General features: G+C 35.9%; 1 protein-coding gene and 1 long non-coding RNA gene across 2 annotated transcripts in view; one reads left to right on the forward strand and one right to left on the reverse strand.

Annotated features, from left to right (window-relative positions):
* LOC136853512 (zwei Ig domain protein zig-8-like) overlaps nucleotides 1-12,392 on the forward strand; it is an 89,479-nt gene extending 77,087 nt beyond the window's left edge. The window contains exons 4-7 of the mRNA XM_067129175.1: nucleotides 1,525-1,735; nucleotides 4,245-4,372; nucleotides 5,182-5,341; nucleotides 12,117-12,392. Of these exons, the coding sequence (XP_066985276.1) occupies nucleotides 1,525-1,735; nucleotides 4,245-4,372; nucleotides 5,182-5,341; nucleotides 12,117-12,322 (705 nt within the window). The 3' untranslated portion in view covers nucleotides 12,323-12,392. The remainder of the gene's footprint in view (nucleotides 1-1,524; nucleotides 1,736-4,244; nucleotides 4,373-5,181; nucleotides 5,342-12,116) is intronic.
* LOC136853513 (uncharacterized) overlaps nucleotides 1-22,500 on the reverse strand; it is a 343,444-nt gene that overhangs the window by 225,639 nt on the left and 95,305 nt on the right. The window lies entirely within an intron of this gene.

Below are 22,500 nucleotides of genomic sequence, written 5' to 3' on the forward strand. Positions count from 1 at the left end.
TTACTGCCGTGCGACGGAAAATTTAAGCTACGGCAAGGACAGAACATTCTCTCTTCCTGAATACCTCAAATAAAGGGTCTGATGCTTAAGAGAAAGCTGCCAGATTATTGACTGATTTAACAATACCTGTCTCATAGCAGACGGGATTCTGACTCATGGGTTACTGGACGAAGAGGGAAATGAATCAATCATAAAAGACTTAAAGGTCTACTTGATCTCAGTACAAAAGATGTAAAAAAAAAAAAAAAAAAGGAAAGATGCTTCAGCATGAACTGCATTTTTTTTAACAAAAATAAATATGTAAAGTAACCGGATATGATGTGAACGTTCCTGACGTCAGAGAGAGAGAGAGAGAGAGAGAGAGAGAGAGAGAGAGAGAGAGAGAGAGAGAGAGAGAGAGAGAAGGAAAGATGCTTCAGAATGAACCGCATTTTTTTTTAATAAAAATAAATATGTAAAGTAACCGGATATGATGTGAACGTTCCTGACGTCAGAGAGAGAGAGAGAGAGAGAGAGAGAGAGAGAGAGAGAGAGAGAGAGAGAGAGAGAGAGAGAGAACTGTAATATATTGACATTCTGCCAGGAAAACTAGCTCATCGTAATTCAACAAATTCCCCCCAAAACTGCACGAAAACGAAAAGTATATGAAAGGAATGATTGGAAAAAGGAAGAGCAGAAATACTCTTTCTATCGGGTTTCATAGGATCTCGAGGCCGTAGGCACTTTGAGCCAATTTAGTCATCCCCTGGATTGTGAATACAAAGGCTTAAACCTCGTTTCGTTTGGTTCTAAACGAGAGTGGGCTTGAGTTCAAAAGGAAACAAGGACACGGAAAAGGGAGATTCTGTTATGTCGCAAGTACTAAGAGAGCCTACATTAATCTATAAAGACAGGCGCACATACATATACATACAGACAAACACACACACACACTCTCTCTCTCTCTCTCTCTCTCTCTCTCTCTCTCTCTCTCTCTCTCTCTCTCTCTCTCTCTCTATATATATATATATATATATATATATATATATATATATATATATATATATATATATATATATATATATATATATATATATATATATATATATATAAATATATATATATATATATATATATATATATATATATTTGGAAAATATGAATTCTAACATCGAAGGCTGAAATGATTAAGAATTTTTCTTATGCCATGTTAGTTTTCATTTTTTTTTTTTTTTTTGCAAAACTTCAGATTGCTATTATTTAAGGGTTTGGCTAGCCTATAGTCAAAGAAGTTCTTTAGTTAACTATATTTCACATGTGCTTCCTCTTTTCCACATCTTCTGGAGTGTCCTTATGAGGAGGGAGGGAGAAGGGGAGTGGAATAAAACCTTTTATATAATGTGGAATGTAACCTTAGCATTCTGACTTTAATTACCAAGTAATCTTGTCTCTGCTCCTTCACGTTAACCTTTTGAATTTCCAGTGCGCCCTACCACGGATAATTCACCATAATTATTATATCTTTTCATTTTTCATCTCTTCCAGGTTTCCTGGATTCGTCACCGAGACCTGCATATATTATCCGTTGGCTCGCAGACCTTCACGACCGATTCCAGGTTCCAGGCAGTGCCGCACGAGGGAACTGGAAACTGGTTGTTGAGGCTCAGATACGCTCAAACGAGAGACACCGGACAATATGATTGCCAAGTCTCATCCAAGCCACCGACAACCCGCACGATGCACCTCACGGTAGTCGGTAAGGTTCAAGCCTTTCACTGTTATCTCACGGTAGTCTTTTTATTTTATGGTAGTCGTTAAGATTTAAGTCTTTCTCTGTTATCTCACGGTAGACTTTTTGTCTCACGGTAGTCAGAAAGGTTCAAGTCTTTCACTGTTATCTCACGGTAGTCGGTAAGATTTAAATCTTTCTCCGTTATCTCACAGTTGACTTTTTATCTCACGGTAGTTGGTGAGGTTCAAGTCTTTCTCTGTTATCTCACGGTGCACTTTTTATCTCACCGTAGTTGGTAGGATTTAAGTCGTTCTCTGTTATCTCATGGTAGTCGGTAAGGTTCAAGTATTTCACTGTTATCTCACGGTAGCCGGTAAGATTCAAGTCTTTCTTTGTTATCTCACGGTAGTCTTTTTATCTCACGGTACTCGGTAAGATTTAAGTCTTTCTCTGTTATCTCACGGTAGTCGGTAAGGTTCAAGTCTTTCACCGTTATCTCACGGTAGACTTTTTATCTCACGGTAGTCTTTTTATCTCACGGTACTCGGTAAGATTTAAGTGTTTCTCTGTTATCTCACGCTAATTGGTAAGGTTGAAGTCTCTCACTGTTATCTCACGGTAGACTTTTTATCACACGGTAGCCGGTAAGATTCAAGTCTTTCTCCGTTATCTCATGGTAGTCTTTTTATCTCACAGTAGTCGGTAGGATTTAAGTCTTTCTCTGTTATCTCACGGTAGTCGGTATGGTTCAAGTCTTTCACTGTTATCTCACGGTAGCCGGTAAGATTTAAGTCTTTCTCTCTTATCTAACGGTAGTCTTTTCGTATCACGGTAGCCGGTAAGATTTAAGTCTTTCTCTGTTATCTCACGGTAGTCTTTTTTATCTCACGGTAGCCGGTAAGATTTAAGTCTTTCTCTATTATCTGAAGGTAGTCTTTTTATCTCACGGTAGTCGGTAGGATTAAATCTTTCTCTGTTATCTCATGCTAGTCGGTAAAATTTAAGTCTTTCTCTGATAGTTCATGGTAGTCTTTTTATCTAAACAGTAAGTCTCTCTCTGTTATCTCACGGTAGTCGGTAAGGTTCAATCTTTCATTGTTATCTCAAGGTTGACTTTTTATCTCATGCTAGCCGGTAAGGTTCAAGTCTTTCTCTGTCATCTCACGGTAGTGCATAGGATTTAAGCCTTTCTCTGTTATCTCACGGTAGTTGGTAAGGTTCAATCTTTCATTGTTATCTCAAGGTTGACTTTTTATCTCACGCTAGCCGGTAAGATTCAAGTCTTTCTCTGTCATCTCACGGTAGTGCATAGGATTTAAGCCTTTCTCTGTTATCTCACGGTAGTCGGTAAGGTTCAGTCTTTCACTGTAACCTCTCGAGTACTGAATTCCCCTGTAGGTAGGTAGTTGGAACATGAGATTTAGGCCTGACGCCAGAAGTTGGGACCTATGAGGTCATTCAGGGGTGAGAGGAAAACTGAGAGTAAAGGAGGTTTTAAAGGTATAACAGGAGAAAACCTCACAGTTGCACTATGAAACAATTGATAGAAGAGGGTGGAACGTTAGATGGAAGAGAGAGTTTATGAACAGAGGTACAGTAAAAGGAATGTAAGGGGTTGCAGCTAGGTTCCAGAGGGACGCTGCCAAGAACCTTAGTAATGCATACAGTGCACCGCGTGAGGTGCACCAATGGCACTACCCCCTACGGGATGTAGGTAAGTAGTGCCGTCAGTGCACCTCACGCGGTGCACTGTAAGCATTACTAAACGTTTTTTTGCAGCGTTCTTTCGGCCCCTACCTGGACCTTCTATTTAGCCATTTACTTGACCTCCGTTCCTACTGCCTTTCTTACATCTTGCTGTCCAGCCACTCCAACTCCCTCTTTTCAACGTCTTAAGCACTCAATGGCTTAAAGTGCCCCAGTGCTTGACTTTATGGCCAAAGTTTCATAAATCAAATCCAAAGTATTAGACTCTATTGCCGAAGTTACTTGGAATCTGAACCAGCTCTCATCAACGCAGAGTAATCCTAAACTAGTGAAAGGAATCGAACTTTACAGACATTCATCAAGAAGGGACCTTCTCTTCTTTTACTTCAACACTTAAATTCACGCTGGCAATAATGTTGGCACCATTTCCAATGAAAATAAATAAATGGTACAATACCTTTAACTAAGCTAGTGTGCTGAGTTTTTTCCTCAATTATTTGTTCTATTATAGATATAATATGAGGTAAGATATTCATAACTGCAGAGTAAAATTTCAATTTGTCCCTTGTAAGACCACAAAACTCAAGTCATCATCATCAATATCCTAAAAAACATAATTTATAATTAAAATAAAATATCAATTATGTTTTCATCTAAATAATGAACGGTTTATTGAAATACATTTTGAAAAAAAAAAGCAACGTACACACCACAATAAAATAAATAAAAAATAAAATAAACAAACTAATAATTAAATAAATACATAAATAAATAAGTAAAAAAAAAATAGATAACTGAATAACGTATACTTGTTTCTTTCCAACAGAACCACAAGCTAAGATCCTTCGAGCCCCTGAGATGCACGTTGGCTTAGGATCCCCAATTAACCTCACCTGTATCGTCCTATCGTCACCTGAGCCCCCTGATTATCTCAACTGGTACCATAAGGAACAGGTGAGAGAGAGAGAGAGAGAGAGAGAGAGAGAGAGAGAGAGAGAGAGAGAGAGAGAGAGAGAGAGAGTACTGATATAGCTTTCATTATTGTGTGTGTGTGTGTGTGTGTGTTTGGCTGTATAATGACCCAAAAGGAAATAGATAGCAAGTAAACAAACAAACAAACAAGTGCATATATATATATATATATATATATATATATATATATATATATATATATATATATATATATATATAACTACTAAACTACTAAACAAGCCAGGTGTTTAAAAATAGTATAATAGGTGTGTGTGAGTATCAGAGAGAGAGAGAGAGAGAGAGAGAGAGAGAGAGAGAGAGAGAGAGAGAGAGAGAGAAAAATTTTATGAAAAATAATCCCAATCCACAGGCAATTCCATGGGTGCGCCTTTCTCGTTGTGTGAGAAAGGGAAACTATAATACAAGTTGTTTATGTCCCTTACGGGAAACGAGAATTCCCTTATCCCATAATAACAATACTCATTAGTTACCCATTCAAATGACTTACATTTATCACTTTAAAACTGTAAAATTTATGAGAAAATAACAAGATATCAAATCCCAACTATGTCTAGTAATACACAGAAACTCTGGCACAATTCCTATTCGAATTCCCCAAAGCTACATTACGCCACTTACACCTTGATGGCTCAGGAGATAAAAGGAGCCACCAGGTCCCTCCCATCCTCACCCCCAAACCCCCGTCCCCCTTTCCCCAATCCACTTATCGGGCGTCGGAGCGAACAGACAAGCCTAATTAAATCGAACCGGTTTGCATTGTGACCCAACAGATAGTGCGCTCCGACGGCGAGAGAATATCCATCCGGACGCATCCTGGAGGAAGCATGAGTCAGCTGGTGGTGAAGGAAGCGACAGCCAAGGACTCCGGAATCTACACCTGCAGCCCCGCTCACTCCAAGGAAGACTACATCACCGTACACGTGCTCACAGGTAGGCCAATCCGCAAGAGGTGCGGAGACAAGGGCCCTGGAATGTGGTGATGACAGGTAGGCAACAAGGACGCCACACGCAGAGGCTGTAGTAGTAGTACACATAATGTCTATTGGAGACTGTGGGAGAATTAATGCTCGAGTGAGGAGAGGGTTGGGATAACGGGTTATATATTCCCGAATTAGCTGCTAGATATTAACAGAAATTCTACGAACCTGCAACGTTCAGTGAATCTTGATGAGGAAGCACGTCTGACTTACATTCAAAGCTACGGTACAAATACAAATAAAAATGCAAGCATTTGTAAAAGGTCTAGTAAATATATAGGGGCCAAAAATATTATTTATTTTCCAGTGATGTCTCAGTATTCGATCTTGGAAAAAAAACCAGGTCAAATGAAAAATAAAATTTCTTAGTCTCATGAAAAAGAAAATTACACTGTCTAGTTTATATTCTAAAAATTACATAGTCTCTTTTTATACTCCAATAAACTATTTAAAGTTACTTATTAAAACACCTTTAGGTTTCCAGATACTTGGTCTTACAAAGCTCTTATTCATCTTACATCTATTCCAAGCTTGAATTCAACTTGACGATTAAACCAACGCTGTTGGGGAAGGACTTAAAAGACGAATACTAAAACATTAATCTTGGTCAAGATCACTAATCTTTGATCTGCGATTCTCCACTGAACTGACGACGTGAGAGTAAGCTTACAACACGTGGGTAACAATTATTAGGATTCAAATATTAATTTCATTACAACTAACATTTATTTGGTAGAGTTTTGAATGCTGGGAATGAAAAGAACTCAATTATATGAATTTCCAAAATGAAAAGAACGTGATTATATGATTTTTCAGATTTTCAGAATGAAAAGAACGTAATTATATGATTTTTCAGAATGAAAAGAACGTAATCACAGTATATGAATTTCCAAAATGAAACGAACGTAATTATACGAATTTTCAAAATGAAAAGAACGTAATTATATGAATATCTAAAATGAAAAGAGCATAATTATACGAACTCTATCATTAAAAGAGCGTAATTATATGAATTATCAAAATTAAAAGACCGTAATTATATGAATTATCAAAAAGAAAAGAATGTAACTGAATGAATTTTCAAAATGAAAAGACCGAACGAACGTAATTATGTGAATTACAAAAATGAAAATTTGGAACTCATCAACTATTTTACTCGGATTCGGGGAGTTCTGAAAACAAATCAATTCCCTCGTTTCTTTGCGAATACCAACACAGTACTAACATACCACACCTCTTTTCTCTGCCAATCGATGTTTGGGGAATGCGAGATCGTTGAAACAAAACGTGTAGCCTCGCTCGCTCACATCCAAAGTACATCGACTTTCGAAGCCTGGACCCAGGCTGGAGAGGGGCGAGGGGATTAATGTAAAAGCATGAACAAGCACATGAATTTTAATGAAACCCCGGGCCATTTATAAAGGAAATCTTTGCGTCTCGATTGCTTTTGCATGAATATCTAGAGAGAGAGAGAGAGAGAGAGAGAGAGAGAGAGAGAGAGAGAGAGAGACTTCCTGGTGTTATAATTTCTATAAGGGGTGGAGAATACCTGAAACGGAAAAATCCTTGCTCTCTCTCTCTCTCTCTCTCTCTCTCTCTCTCTCTCTCTCTCTCAGAGAAATTTCCTGGCATTATAATTTCCATCTCTCTCTCTCTCTCTCTCTCTCTCTCTCTCTCTCTCTCTCTCTCTCTCTCTCTCTCTCTCTCTCTCAAATATTTGCTAGTATTATAATTTCCATAAGGAATGGGGAATACCTGAAAAAATCCTGTCTCTCTCTCTCTCTCTCTCTCTCTCTCTCTCTCTCTCTCTCTCTCTCTCTCTCTCTCTCTCTCTCTCTCTCTCTCTCTGAGAAATTGGCTGGTATTATAATTTCCATAAAGGGATGGAGAATGGCCGAAACTAAAAAATCCTGAGTCTCTCTCTCTCTCTCTCTCTGAGAAATTCTCTCTCTCTCTCTCTCTCTCATTGATTATAATTTCCATAATTCTCTTTCTCTCTCTCTCTCTCTCTCTCTCTCTCTCTCTCTCTCTTTCCTGGTGTTATAATTTCTCTCTCTCTCTCTCTCTCTCTCTCTCTCTCTCTCTCTCTCTCTCTCTCTCTCTCTCCGTATCATCATAAAATCAATATTCAGCACATAAGACGGAGTGCAACGAGCTACAACCAAATATCCAATAGTGTCCATGAATAAACTGGTGACACCCACAAATATTTTTGCTTGGCATCCGCACTGCCCCGGACGTTAAAACATTTTTTCGTTCCAAGCAGCAGACTTATTTTATGTTTCGAAAGTTATATTAGAAGCAGGTGGAGAAATATATTGAGTGTTTAGAAAACACACACGCTTACACATACATAAGTACATAAGCATAATATAATATATAAATATAAATATATATATATATATATAATATATATATATATATATATATATATATATATATTTCTGACTCATATATATATACTGGGCCATACAAGTCTTGTATGGCCCAGTGGGCAACGCCCTTGTTTTCCACCTGAGAGACCTGGGTTCGGTCCTGACGTATCATAAATTTATTTCTGTTCCACACGTGATTGTGTGTTGATGATTTCTATATATATATATATATATATATATATATATATATATATATATATATATATATATATATATATATATATGTACATATATATAATATATACACAGTACATATATATATATATATATATATATATATATATATATATATATATATATATATATACATGTACTTATCACCCTAAATCCTCATTTGCTGGATCCCTGTTTTGCTGTCCAACCGCTCCAACTCCCTCTTTTCATTGTCTTGACCGCTGAATGACCGAAAATGTCCCAGTGCTAGGCTTGACAGGGTAAATTACATAGAATCAAATTACTTGACTTCTGTATCTTACATCTCTTATCCTATTTCTGTTCTAAATGGTAACAGAAGAAGCCTACAGGACAACCTTTCATAAAATAATAATAAATAGCAAATGACCCCATAGCGTCATCTCAAATATCTACAATTTTTAACCTCGGGGTTAACGTGAAGCTTTAATCCATTCTTGCGCCCTCCCCTTCCTTCATGCTTATTGATCTAAAAGAGGAGGAAGAAGAAGATAACTAGAAAAAAATATAAAGAAATGGCATCAGGTAGAAGAGAGTTTTCTGTAAAAGAAAACTATTGAGATGGCTAGTTGTCTGTCCGTCCGCACTTTTTCTGTCCGCCCACAGACGTTAAAAGCTACTGAGGCTAGAGGGCTGCAAATTGGTCTATTGATCATCCACCCTCCAGTCATCAAACATACCAAACTGCAGCCATCTAGCCTCGGTAGTTTTTATCTTATTTAAAGTTGAATTTAGCCATGATTGTGTCTCTGGCACCGCTATAGGTGCCAACAACACATGCCACCACCGGGTCATGACTAAAAGTTTCATGGGCCGCGGCTGAGAGTTTCATACAGCATTATACGCTGTACGGAAAACTCGATTGCGCCGAAAAATTTTCGGCGCATTTGTTACTTGTTTAGATTTATTTCTTATGTAACGAGGTTTTACAGCCTAGTAAGAATTCGCTCGCATAAAGGTACTGCATTAAACAGCGTGACTTCTCAAGACATTTTCTTAGCCTTTGTTGCGATACTCGGGTGATACAATGTTCTAAGGCTGATACTTTTTTTCTTGGCTACTCATGCATCTCACGCAATGGCCATTCGCAAACTGGGTTCGATTCGCAACTCCTAATACACGTAAAATACCCTTTCTGTATTATCCCTTACGTAATATCATTCCTAAAAATTAAAAATTTTTGCGGGGCTAAACTCGATCTTCCTAAGCTCCTCAGATCACTGATTATGGCCCACGATATTCCATACGCACTGTATCTTGAATTATAATTTACCTTCCATTGTTCTCTCGTCAAATCGCACGGGATCGTGCGGTGGAATGGCACGCAGAATGAAGATCATAGTAAATAGTATTCTGAATAGTCTGACTGAAACCTGCAATTCCTTTCGCCAGGTTTTAAATGTTACCATTCTTTTCTGTATTATATTTTTTTTCTTAGACTGACTAGTCTGACTGAAACCTGCAATTCCTTTCGGGAGTTTATAAACGTCACTATTCTTTTCTGTGTTATATTTTTTTTTCTTAAACTGAACAGTCTGACTGAAACCTGCAAATCCTTTCGCCATTTTTTTATGTTTCCATTCTTTTCTGTATTATATTTTTTTTTCTTAGACTGAATAGTCTGACTGAAACCTGCAATTCCTTCCGCCAGTTTTTAAATGTTTCCACTCTTTTCTGTATTATATTTTTTTCTTAGACTGAATAGTCTGGCTGAGGCCTGCAATTCCTTCTGCCAGTTTTTAAATGTTTCATTCTTTTTCTGTATTATATATATATATATATATATATATATATATATATATATATATATATATATATATATATATATTAGAAATATGACTGACTGTTTTAATTATATATATATATATATATATATATATATATATATATATATATATATATATATATATATATATATATATATATATATTAGAAATATGACTGACTGTTTTAACTACATTACGCCAACGGGATTTCCTTGCAATTGTGGTTGGGAACGATCTCTATACATTTCAACCGTGAAAAGATAATTATAAAGAAATTTATTTTTTTTTTACGTTGAAAATACGTTCATGTTCTATATCATTACCATGTTTATAGTTTTCTGTACAAGATAACTATTGAGATGGCTATATGTCTGTCCGTCCGCTCTTTTCCTGTCCGCTCTTTTTTTCTGTTAGCACTTTTCTGTCCGCCCTCGGATCTTAAAAACTACTGAGGCTAGAGGGCTGCAAATTGGTATGTTGATTGTCCACCATCATCAAACATACCAAATTGCAGCCGCCTAGCCTCAGTAGTTTTTATTTTATTTAAGGTTAAAGTTAGCCATGATCGTGCCTCCGGCACCGTAATAAATGCCAAAACACAGGCCACCACCGGGCCGTGGCTGAAAGTTTCATGGACCGCGGCTGAGAATTTCATGGACCGTGGCTGAGAGTTTCATACAGCATTATACGCTGTACAGAAAACTTGATTGCGCCGAAGAAACTTCGGCGCATTTTTTATTTGTATATGCTGTCATCAAATTCTAATTTCTAGTAGCGTATTCCCTCAAAAGCATGCAATGACAAATGTTGAGCGGGTTTTAAATGTACTTGCTTCTCTTCCTTCAAACCACAACAACCTGTATTAGTCGAGAACCTGGAACCTGGAAATCAAAAAAGAAAAGTCCTTCTGTATAGTAATATCACGATCGCCTATGAATATTTGAGACAGTTTTATATGTATATGTATATATATGTTATATATATATATATATATATATATATATATATATATATATATATATACTATATATATATACTATATATATATATATATATATATATATATATATATATATATATAATATATATGTATACATATATATTATGTATGTATGTATTTATTTACATATATTATATATATGTGTGTGTGTGAGTGTATGTGTATATAATATATGTATATGCATATATATACATATATACGTGTATATATATACACATGTATATATTAGCACCATGATAAGATACAACAATTGAGTGAGCTATACAGATTCTAACCAGGGCGTATAAATGGGAAACAGTTAAAACTACCAAGCCTACGTAATTTTATAAATGTCATAAACATACACCTGTACATACCACCCGGCACACCTGTTTTCAGTGGCCTAACCGCCGTTTATTGACAACACCCCAATCGTACGATCTCTCTCTTGGGTCTCAAACACAGGAAAATATCACGCATCCCACCTACATTATTTCAATTTGTATTTCCACTTCTTCATTTGTGTTTCCATTTCCACTTTCATTTGTATTTACACTTATTCATTTGGATTTCCACTTTTTCATTTGCATTTCCATTTCCACGCCTTCATTTGTATTTACACTTCTTCACTTGTATGTCCATTTCTTCATTTGTGTTTACACTTGTTCATTTGTATTTCCACATCTTCACTGTATTTCCAGTTCCATTTCTTCATTTGTATTTCCACAACCACTTCTTCATTTGCATTTCCACTTGCTCATTTGTATTTCCATTTCCACTTCTTCATTTGTATTTCCACTTCCACTTCTTCATTTGTATTTCCACTTGCTCATTTGTATTTCCATTTCCACTTCATTTGTATTTCCACTTCCACTTCTTCATTTTTATTTCCATTCCCCGTTCTTCATTTGTATTTCCACTTCCACTTGTTCATTTGTATTTCCACTTCCACATTTATATTTGTATTTCCACTTCTTCATTTGTATTTCCACTTCCACTTCTTCATTTGCATTTCCACTTCCACTTCTTCATTTGTATTTCCACTTCCACTTCTTCATTATTTGTATTTCCACTTCCACTTCTTCATTATTTGTATTTCCACTTCCACTTCTTCATTTGTAATTCCACCTCTTCATTTGGATTTCCACTTCCACTTCTTCATTTGTAATTCCATTTCCCCTTCTTAATTTGTATTTCCACTTCCACTTCATCATTTGCAATTCCACTTCCACTTCTTCATTTGCAATTCCACTTCCACTTCATCATTTGCAATTCCACTTCCACTTCATCATTTGCAATTCCACTTCCACTTCATCATTTGCAATTCCACCTCTTCACGTGCCTTTCCACTTGCAGGGGAATATCCAGCAGCCATGCAGAGGGGCTCATCACTCACCTACGGCGGACGCCATTACTGGACGAGTATGTGCGTATGTCTGTCTGTGTTTTTGTCAACCTTCGTGCGTCAGCATTCCGGCTGCAGATTCGGCCTCGTCTCCACAGCCGCCATGCCGTGTGCCGTCGTCGTGATGTTGACCATCTTGCACTATTTTTATATGTAAATATAACCCTTGCAATGTTTTTTGGACTAATTACACTATTTTTATATGTAAATAAGATGTTTTTTCGATTCTTGGCGTTTTATTTACGTGTCCTTATTCGTTACATCTGGGGTATTATGTTACGAGATGCAATCGTATGTGCTGAATCTATAACAAAACAATATTAAACCGAAAATGTTCCCTAGACATTAGTTTTCCTAAGTTACATTAATATGATCAATAAATTTTACGTCAACATATAATTTTAGAGATAACCAATAAGGCAAGTACATTTTGCTGAAGGGATAATATCAGCTACGAATAAATAGCAATAAATAGCAACAAACAAACAGACATAAGTTTTCCTAAGTTGCATCAGCATACAAATAAACTGCACGTCAACATACAATTGTCAAGATAACCTGGCACGCAAGAAAATTTTACGTAAGAGAAAATATTATAGCAATTAATAAATATCAACAAACAAACAAACATAAATATCCAGAAAATACGAAAATACCCTTAATACCAAAAAAAAAAAAAAACACAACTCTGCATCAAACGCTAAAGTGACACGTTTGAAAAGTAGGCAAAAATGTTTCGGGGCCAAAACGTTGGTTTGAAACGTTCACTCGGAGAGATGGCCTCCCAGACATTTCGTGTTGATATGAAAGTAAATGGAAACCGCATTGCCTTTGACCTTCCATGGACATGGCTGGGAATGTTCCCCAATAAGCAATATTTATATGTCTATATTTAACCGGGTCACTTACTCGCGCTATAAAACATCGGACAGATGCAAAATGCAGGAATATTGGGGGGATGTGCAACACTTCGAATTTCTGCCCTAGGAAGGACATGGTATGTTTGCACCACACACACACACACACACGCCCACGCCCACGCACACACACACACACACATATATATATATGTATATGTAATATATATATATATATATATATATATATATATATATATATACAGTATATATAATATTTATATAAATATATATATATATATATATATATATATATATATATATATATATATATATATATATATATATATATATATATATATATATATATATATATATACATATAAATGTATGTACGAATATCCTACACATCTGAACATTTAACATAGTAAAACTCATCAGGGTGTATGAGCTAAAGCGTTAATATTCGCCGAAGAAATTTTTCCTTCCTCTTTCACGCCACGAATATTTCGAGGCCGGGATGAAAGCACGTCACATAATATTCCTCTCTCTCTCTCTCTCTCTCTCTCTCACTTCCCCGTTCGACTCTGCATCCTTTTTATCGGCTTCCATATTTCATCGCCCGATCTATATTTCATCCCGGAAAGAAACGTGGCTCTTCTCTTTCGGAATTCATCATTGACATTCATCACGGGATTATATCTTCCACCTCACCCTTGTTCTCCTCACTTATGCACATTCGCTTTTTTATTCTACGTTGACTGCTTTTTACTCCTAATTCAATCGTCCCTTCCTGCTCTCTCGTAAATCTTCATTTTTCGCGAGGGAAATTAATCCACCGGTTGCTCGATTGATTTCTGGGAGCTGACGTCACAAAAACTATAGCAAAGGCTTTAGCTAAACTGATAATTGGTAACTTTCAAAGAAAGCCTGTTTTTTTCTAATAAGCGAAGAGAACCATTTGATTTATACCCAAGCTCCGTTTTGGAATCCCACAAGTGAGCATAATTACCTTCCTCATCTCGGCAGCCAGTGAATACGCACCCACAAGTTCTCAAGATTGGACACTCGCCCCTGCAATTGCGGACTGTCAGAGGAACCAAGCAGTCATCACTTAACCATTGTTTGGTCAACGAGGAGTCGACAGTGTGGGTTCCCATTTGCTTCGCATATTCCTGCGTACAGACGAAAAGACGATAATAATTTCTAGTATTTGTTGTTTCTCGTACTCGTAATTTAAATATTTATGCACTGCATTTAAAACAATTTTTTTTAAACGGAATTAACACCTCCCCTTACAAATAAATGGTTTCTCATTTGCATCTTTTAACAATAATATTCATTCAAGTCAGAATTATGAATTAATGCCATCTTTTACATGAACTTTGTACTTGACTGACTTTCCACTCTGTTTTCACGGATCTGATAACACTTTAATTTTTCACGGATCTGATAACACTTTAATTTTCATCATTACTGAAAGAGAATCTCTACTCATTACATCTTAAGAGAGGATTTCTCAGTCGTTTTTGGATATCGTGATTCATTCAGGGCTCTCACTGTACTCTCCACTTCCTCACTCGTATAAATTCATGAAAATAAAACCTATATATCTATACCTCCCTCATATAAATTCATGATAATAAAACCTATATATCTGTCCCTAACTCCCTTTGTTGACTTATCATTCTCTCTGTCTATGCGTGTCTCTCTCTGTCCTTCTGTCTCTATGCCTGCCAGTACAAGAGATCGAATCGCGCCCCGCCTTCGCTTTCCTGAAACCAAGAATAGAACGAAGTCTTCGGCTCTGAAAACGACACTTTTGGAACAAACTGTGACACAGACGTCAGGCTGTGACTGACTGCAACTAAGATAAGAAAAGAAGTGAACTGCCTCCCAACAGGTGTCTTCAATAGGGAAAGTTATAAAGAGAACCGATGGAAGATAAGCGATGTTGGGATGGGAGAAACAACAAAAACAACATCAACAGCAACAACATCTAATAATGAATTAATGCTCGTCACTGTAAGAAACTACTGCAAAAAAACCTAGTTCATTCTTTACATTAGAGAAAGTTATAAAGAGGACCGATGCAAGACAAACAATGCTGGGATGGGAAAAACAACAAAAACAACTACAACAATAGCAACAACATGCAATAACATACGAATGTTCGTCACTATATAGAAACTACTGCAAAAAAAATTCGTTCATTTTTTATATTCATTTGTAAGAGAATTAATAAACTAGGCAAATACAAACACACGATTATCAGTGGTAAGTTATGATAATAAGTGGAAGACAGCGATACGGGGATGGGGAAAACAACAACAGCAGAAGCAACAACTACAATAAGAAACTTATTCCCGTCACTATAACAAATTATTGCAAAAAATCATTCCTTCTATACATTCATTTGTAAGAGAATGAATAAACTATGCACATGCAAACAAAGAGACACACGATCTTCAATGGGAAATAATATCAACAACTGAAATAATAGCAACAACTGAAATAATAGCAAAAACTGAAACAATAGCAACAACTGAAATAATAGCAACAACTACAATAATAAACGAATCACTGACACTTTAAAAAAATTATTGCAAAAAATCATTCTTTCTACATATTCATTTGCAAGAGAATGAATAAACTATAAGAATTATACAGACATGGGATTTGACATACGCACATAAGCTCAAAGGAACATATTCTCGAATTATCAGCCTCCTAATAAAGGCTTTAAACGACATTACCTGCACAATATCGGAAGCACATATACCTGACACTCGTCTGTGATATGTGACAAAAAGAATTAAAGCCAAAACAGGACTTGACATTAATGTGAGGAAGTTTTGACAGAAATGTCGATGAAACAAAGGATCTTGTACAAATAAAAGCTTAATAGGAAGCCTCGAAAGTGGCCTAAGTTAAATATGAGTACATGACAATTGGAATATGTGGTGAGTGTGTGTAATATACATCAATGCACACACAATTGACAATATACTAAATGTATATCACCATACACATGAAAACAACTACATCATAGTTAGTGAGAATAGGATTTGCTTTTATTTATATACATTATAATATATATATATGGTTACATACACATTCACATTCCCATCCTAATAATCATATATGAAATATATACCATCATACACATACACAACATATGGGTAGCATCTTCCAAAACCATCCATATATACATACATACATACACATATATATATATATAAATATATATATATATATATATATATATATATATATATATATATATATATATATATATATATATATATATATATATATATATATATATTTATATATATATATTTTTTATATAATATATATGTGCTACCCATAAGAAAAAATCAGGAAATATTTAGAGGGATGGTTTTATTGGCACTATGATACTCTCCCCCCTCCTCTCCCCACCCAATCCACTTCTGTTTCCCAACATAGCTGACTAACAACCAGAAACCTAATTCCCAGAGTAGATGATCCATGTCACAATGGATTTCAACGGATTCATATTTACTCGGGAATCGAACCCGGGTTCTTCAGAAAAGAATGTACACAAAAGAGCGAGGTCTAGTCACAAAAAAGTGGAAGAGCAGTATCTTAATCCCCCAAAAAAAAAAAAAACAAAAACAAAAAAAAATAAATGATAACATAAAAACACTCATATAAATTAGGAACAACACTGGTACCCAGAAAGCATTCCAGTCCCTTTCTGCCCATCATCTCCTCCTCCACGATGACTTCGTCACAACTGTTACAACGACGGGGAAAATCTACCGAATTTTCATTTCCAAGACCCTCGTGTACTCCCAGTCGAAGTGTACCATGATTTGCCTTGCAAAGCGATATGGTAATGTTGTCGCTGTTCGCTCATGAGGTGCAAGGCTTTGAATCGAAAGACTAGTTGAAGAAACGCTCTATCTACGGATATTACATTATAGAACGGTGTTTCTAGCGACGTAGTAACACTAATTCCTTGTAATTAGGTGACTAATTGATTACTAATTAAGGGAGACAGACGTCAAAAGCTGATTATTATGTAAACCAGATTAACGGATTAATGGCAGCAGCAGACTGTCGAAGGTGGGATTCAGCTCAACAGATGGCGCCACCCGTAGTCAGCAAGTTCAAGGTTAAATACGGCAAGATCAAGGTTAAATACACCAAGTTCAAGGTTAAATACAGCAAGTTCAATGGTAAATAGCAAGTTCAAGGTTAAATATACCAAGTTCAAGGTTAAGTACAGTAAGTTCAAGGTTAGATATACCAAGTTCAAGGTTTAAGTACAGCAAGATCAAGGTTAAATACAGCAAGTGCAAGGGTAAATACAAAAGTTCAAGGTTAAATATACCAAGTTCAAGGTTACATACAGCAAGGTCAAGGTTAAATATAGTAAGTTCAAGGTTAACTACAGCAAGATCAAGGTTAAATACAGCAAGTTCAAGGTTAAATACAGCAAGTTCAAGGTTAAATACACCAAGTTCGAGGTTAAATACACCAAGTTTAAGGTTAAACACATCAAGTTAAAGGTTAAATACATAAACTTCAAGGTTAAATACAGCACGTTCAAGGTTAAATATTGCAAGATCAAGGTTAAATACAGCAAGTTCAAGGTTAAATACAGAAAGTTCAATTTTAAATACAGCAAGTTCAGGGTTAAATACAGCAAGTTCAAGGTTAAATATAGCAAGTTCAAGGTTAAATACAGCAAGTTCAGTGTTAACTACAGCAATTTCAAGGTTAAATATAGCAAGTTCAAGGTTAAATACAGCAAATTCAAGGTTAAATACAACAAGTTCAAGGTTGAATACAGCAAGTTCAAGATTAAATCATTCTAATCAGGTTTACATACAAGGGAAGACTGAATGTAATGACTGGGGAAATAACGCATACATGGTCTCCATGAATAAAGCAATAAGAAGTATATCTGTATCACACGTTGCATTCTTAATAATGCCCTCTAAGACTAAGTTACTACAATATTATCCTCTTGCTTTAATCATAACTTATATACTGATAGAAGTCACGGCGTACTGTATTTAATTTGTGCTATTAAATATACTTAAATATCGCAAGTATATACTTAAAATGCAAGAATTAAACAGTATCTTATGGTATTAAATATACTTAAATATCGCACGTATACTCTTAAAATGCATGAATTAAACAGTATCTCATGCTATAAGATTGTGAACCTCTCTTAAAAGGCATCACAAATATTTTATAAGCATAACTTAAGATAAATATGCTCAATGGCGTGCAAAGTTTATGACAAAGAAATTTTCCAATGTGAAAATTCTCATTACAAACAAAAATCCACATCCACAAATTATTTAAAATTCTTCAAATAAATCTTTAATGGAGGGAACAATTGCCAGGCGCTAATATTCCACATACGCAGACGCAGACCAATTAATAAGGGCATTTGAACACTCGAAATTCAGGCGCTGTTAATGATTAATCAATGCCTCTTCCAGTGCCATGAAAACCTCTTCGAGAATTTCTCGAGTTTCACGTGAAATTTGCGTAATTACCCGGAAACGAAATGATTTACTCATTGCCACTTTAGTTTTTTTTTTTTTTGTATCGTACATATCGACTCGTTTACTTAGTTGTGCTAATTAGAATATTAAAGGGGTTTTACTTTCAACAAATCGAATAAATTTTTTTTTAAGAATCATTTTACACGAGCTTTAAATCATTTTTGCTAACGCACATAGAAAGCAATAATTTTATTTCTTTTCGTACTCATTATAATTTGGTTACTATCGAAAGCACACCGCATACCATAACAAAATGTAGGTAAAACATCAATAAAATTAGAGGAAGAAGAATGGTAAAACACTGGAAATCGACGCCCTTCAAATAGTAGTAAGGAGTTAGCTCAACAGATGGCTCTCTATACTTCTACGCTGACTCCGCGACAGGTATCTATCACAACCGAACCTATCTCTCTATACATGTGCTTATTTGTCTATCTGTGTGGGCGCCTGTGTTAAACTTTATTTCCAGTTAACTGAACACTGAACATTTTTACACTTAATGAAATATATTCTTTGCTGACCTTTGTCTTATTGAATATAAAATTTAGGACAAAAGCCAAGCACTGGGACCTATGAGGTCATTCAGCGCTGAAACGGAAATTGACAGTTAAAGTTTAAAAGGTGTAACAGGAGGAAAACCTCGCAGTTGCACTATGAATCAATTGTCAAGAGAGGGTGGAAAGTCAGATGGAAGAAAGAATAAGAAAGGAGGTACAGTAAAGGAACGAAAGGGGTTGTTGCAGCTGGATGCCGAAGGCACGCGGCAAAGAACCTTATGTACTACCTACAGTGCCCCGCACGAGGTGCACTGACGACACTACCCCCTACGGGACTTGGTCTTACTGCAATATGCTGTTTACAAAAACATCATACAACGGTTACAGAAAAGTGTAAGCTATTTTATCTTCACAACCAACTGAACGTGCGTCAGCTATTTTTTATACGGATCGTCTAAACGGCAATTTACTTATGGAAATGTACGGTACCTACTACTACTACTACTACTACTACTACTACTACTACTACTACTACTACTACTATTATTATTATTATTATTATTATTATTATTATTATTATTATTTATATATATTGTCTGAAAGACAATTTACTTTAGTAGTACCTTCCACACTATAGATTGGGTATATCTACAAGGAAACAATAACAGATAAACAAATATAAACATTTACGGTCAAAAAAACAGCAATTCAAGTAAAAATTTAAAGCAACGGGACATGGCCCTTTATACATCGGAACATCTACATTAATAATACCGCGGGAAAACCAGTCGACAGTTTTACACAAATGGAATGAAAGATTTCGTACAATATACAGGATAACAACATGACACCTTCACAGAATCCTCTGCAAATGGAACAGCACACACTGTGATCTGTGTTGACTAAGGTGACGATATAACAGTACATGTTGCCCATATCGCTGAAGCTAATCGTAACATCTAATTCCAAAGAAAGTTACAATCCAAATGCATCAGCCAATCAGAAGCCAGGTAGGAGCTTACCGATATAAGCTGTGGATTTTTCCAGTCAGCTCAAAAAAAATAATAATAATAATAATAATAATAATAATAATAATAATAATAATAATAATAATAATAATAATAATAAAGGTATTATTAAAAATGGCTGTATTATGCGAATTTATCTTATAAGTATCTTTTCCATTTTCCTTATAATTCGCTTTTCGGGCTCAGGATGTTGGTCAGCAACTGGCCGATATTCATATGAATGTGAATATCGGCCATTTTTGACCAACATCATAGCCCAAAATAAGAAAATAAAAGATACTGTATAAGATAAGTTCGCATAATAATAATAATCATTTTTAATAAGACCTGTTTAAGAGAGTGTCTGTTCCCTTAATAATAAATGGCTCCATGTACTGAGGGCTTTAACGGAAGCTTGTTGCTGAAATACAGGTGTGGGATTTGGCCAACCAGGATATATTTCTTATCAACTAAATCACATTATTGTTGTTTGGAAGAACTTTGACTAATCTTTACTAAAAAGATGAAGATCACAGTAATCTACAGACCTAGAGATAGAACAGTTACCAAATAATAGCAGAACAAAAGATAAGTCACTGTATGAAATATCATAATGGCACATGTAAGAAGCCTTCAAATAATACCTAGTTTTAGGGCAGCATTGTAAAGAAATGTCTTTATACTTTTTGAGTATTATTTTTCTTATATTAGTATTCAAGAATACAATATGTCTTTTGCTTACTTTGGTGATGGTTTGAAATATGGGCAATGGTTTAATGGTAATAAGGTAACTTACTATAGAGCCTGAATAACTCTTGAAATTGACTGTTTGGGAGTTAGTGCTTTTATTCTGCCTTCGAATTTTCTGTCGTCAGTCTAGCTCACTCCAGTCCAGTCAGTCCAGTCCAGAGTCCAGATTCCAGTCCAGAGTCCAGATTCCAGTCCAGAGCAGTCCAGTCCGGTGCAGTCTGGCCCAGAGTCCAGATTCCAGTGCAGAGCAGACCAGATTCCAGTCCAGAGTCCAGATTCCAGTCCAGAGCAGTCCAGATTCCAGTCCAGAGCAATCCAGATTCCAATCCAGAGCAATCCAGATTCCAGTCCAGAGCAGTCCAGATTCCAATCCAGAGCAGTCCAGAGCAATCCCTTCCCGAGTCCAGATTCCAGTCCAGAGCAGTGTTTTATCAAGCCCGTCTGGACACTTTGGAGATTTCTACATTTTGGAAAGCTTCCAGTAAACATGAAGAAGTAAACTCCACCAAGGCCGAGTGAAGAGATTTCGAGGACGGAGGAATGTGACCCATGAAACACTGGCTTTATCATCTTGCCTTTACAACATTTGGAAGACCAGCATCTTACGGAACGTAAGTCAGTTGAGAGTTTTGATGCAGGCTCAATAAGACTGTCCTGTCCGTTTGACTGGTTTGTGCGTTTTACGGCTTAAATCATGGTCGCCAACACGTCCATAACAATTAAAGTAAAGGACTCAATCGCAATAATTACTATTTAACTTGCGCCTGTTGTCTATAAACATTATTTTGCTCTGTTTAAGAAATTCTTTCCTGAGTAATTTAAATTTATTCTTTACATACATAGTTGCTACCCTTCATTTACGAAATTGACGTAATTACACGAAGCTAGTTCTTTGTTAAGGCTTGCTGAATTTGTTAATGTTTACGTTAAATTTAATATAAATTATTTTCCCACGTTAATTGGTTATTTTAAGAGCTATTTTCTTAATTGTAGGTCCTTTATGAAAGGTAGAATGAATTTGGGTGGAGAGGAAATGGTGCACACACTCAGAGATACCATGGGTGATTTCCTCTCAGAGCAGAGAAACAGCACTCAACAGTACTCGTAATTATTATCTGCGTCTTTGGATTTATATCCTCACCGTGTTTTGCTATTTTTTACCACAAGCACTGAGTCGATGGTAGAGTACTGTTAAATATTTAAATAATGTAGTGTTACGTAAGTAAATCAAATCATGGCGCAGAGGAATGCTGCGAGGTCTGATAATCAATACAACCGTACTTTTCCAGCTTCATCAATAAGTATACCATTTTATGACTAATTAAGACCCCTGCGAAGATTAGCGACGTCTTTCTTTCTCACTCGCACAAGAGAAGAACAACACCTCGACTGACCTGTGCAATTTTGTACAGGAGCAATTTTGTCAATAACTACGCCCATAAATAACAAAGGCCACGCAACACAAATTCGAAGCAGACCAGATAATTATAGATCAAGGCTCTCTAAAACCATAACAATTACTTTGCAACATTACAAAAAAATATTATGAAATATGAAACAGACTCAATTCAAATCCTACGGCACCCAAGTCTAGAAGGTATCGAAGTTATCACTAGTAAATAAAATTGAAGAAAAAAAACTCTGGACTCAT

Source organism: Macrobrachium rosenbergii, chromosome 27 (assembly GCF_040412425.1).
Source record: "Macrobrachium rosenbergii isolate ZJJX-2024 chromosome 27, ASM4041242v1, whole genome shotgun sequence".
In the NCBI taxonomy this organism is placed as follows: Eukaryota; Metazoa; Arthropoda; class Malacostraca; order Decapoda; family Palaemonidae; genus Macrobrachium; species Macrobrachium rosenbergii.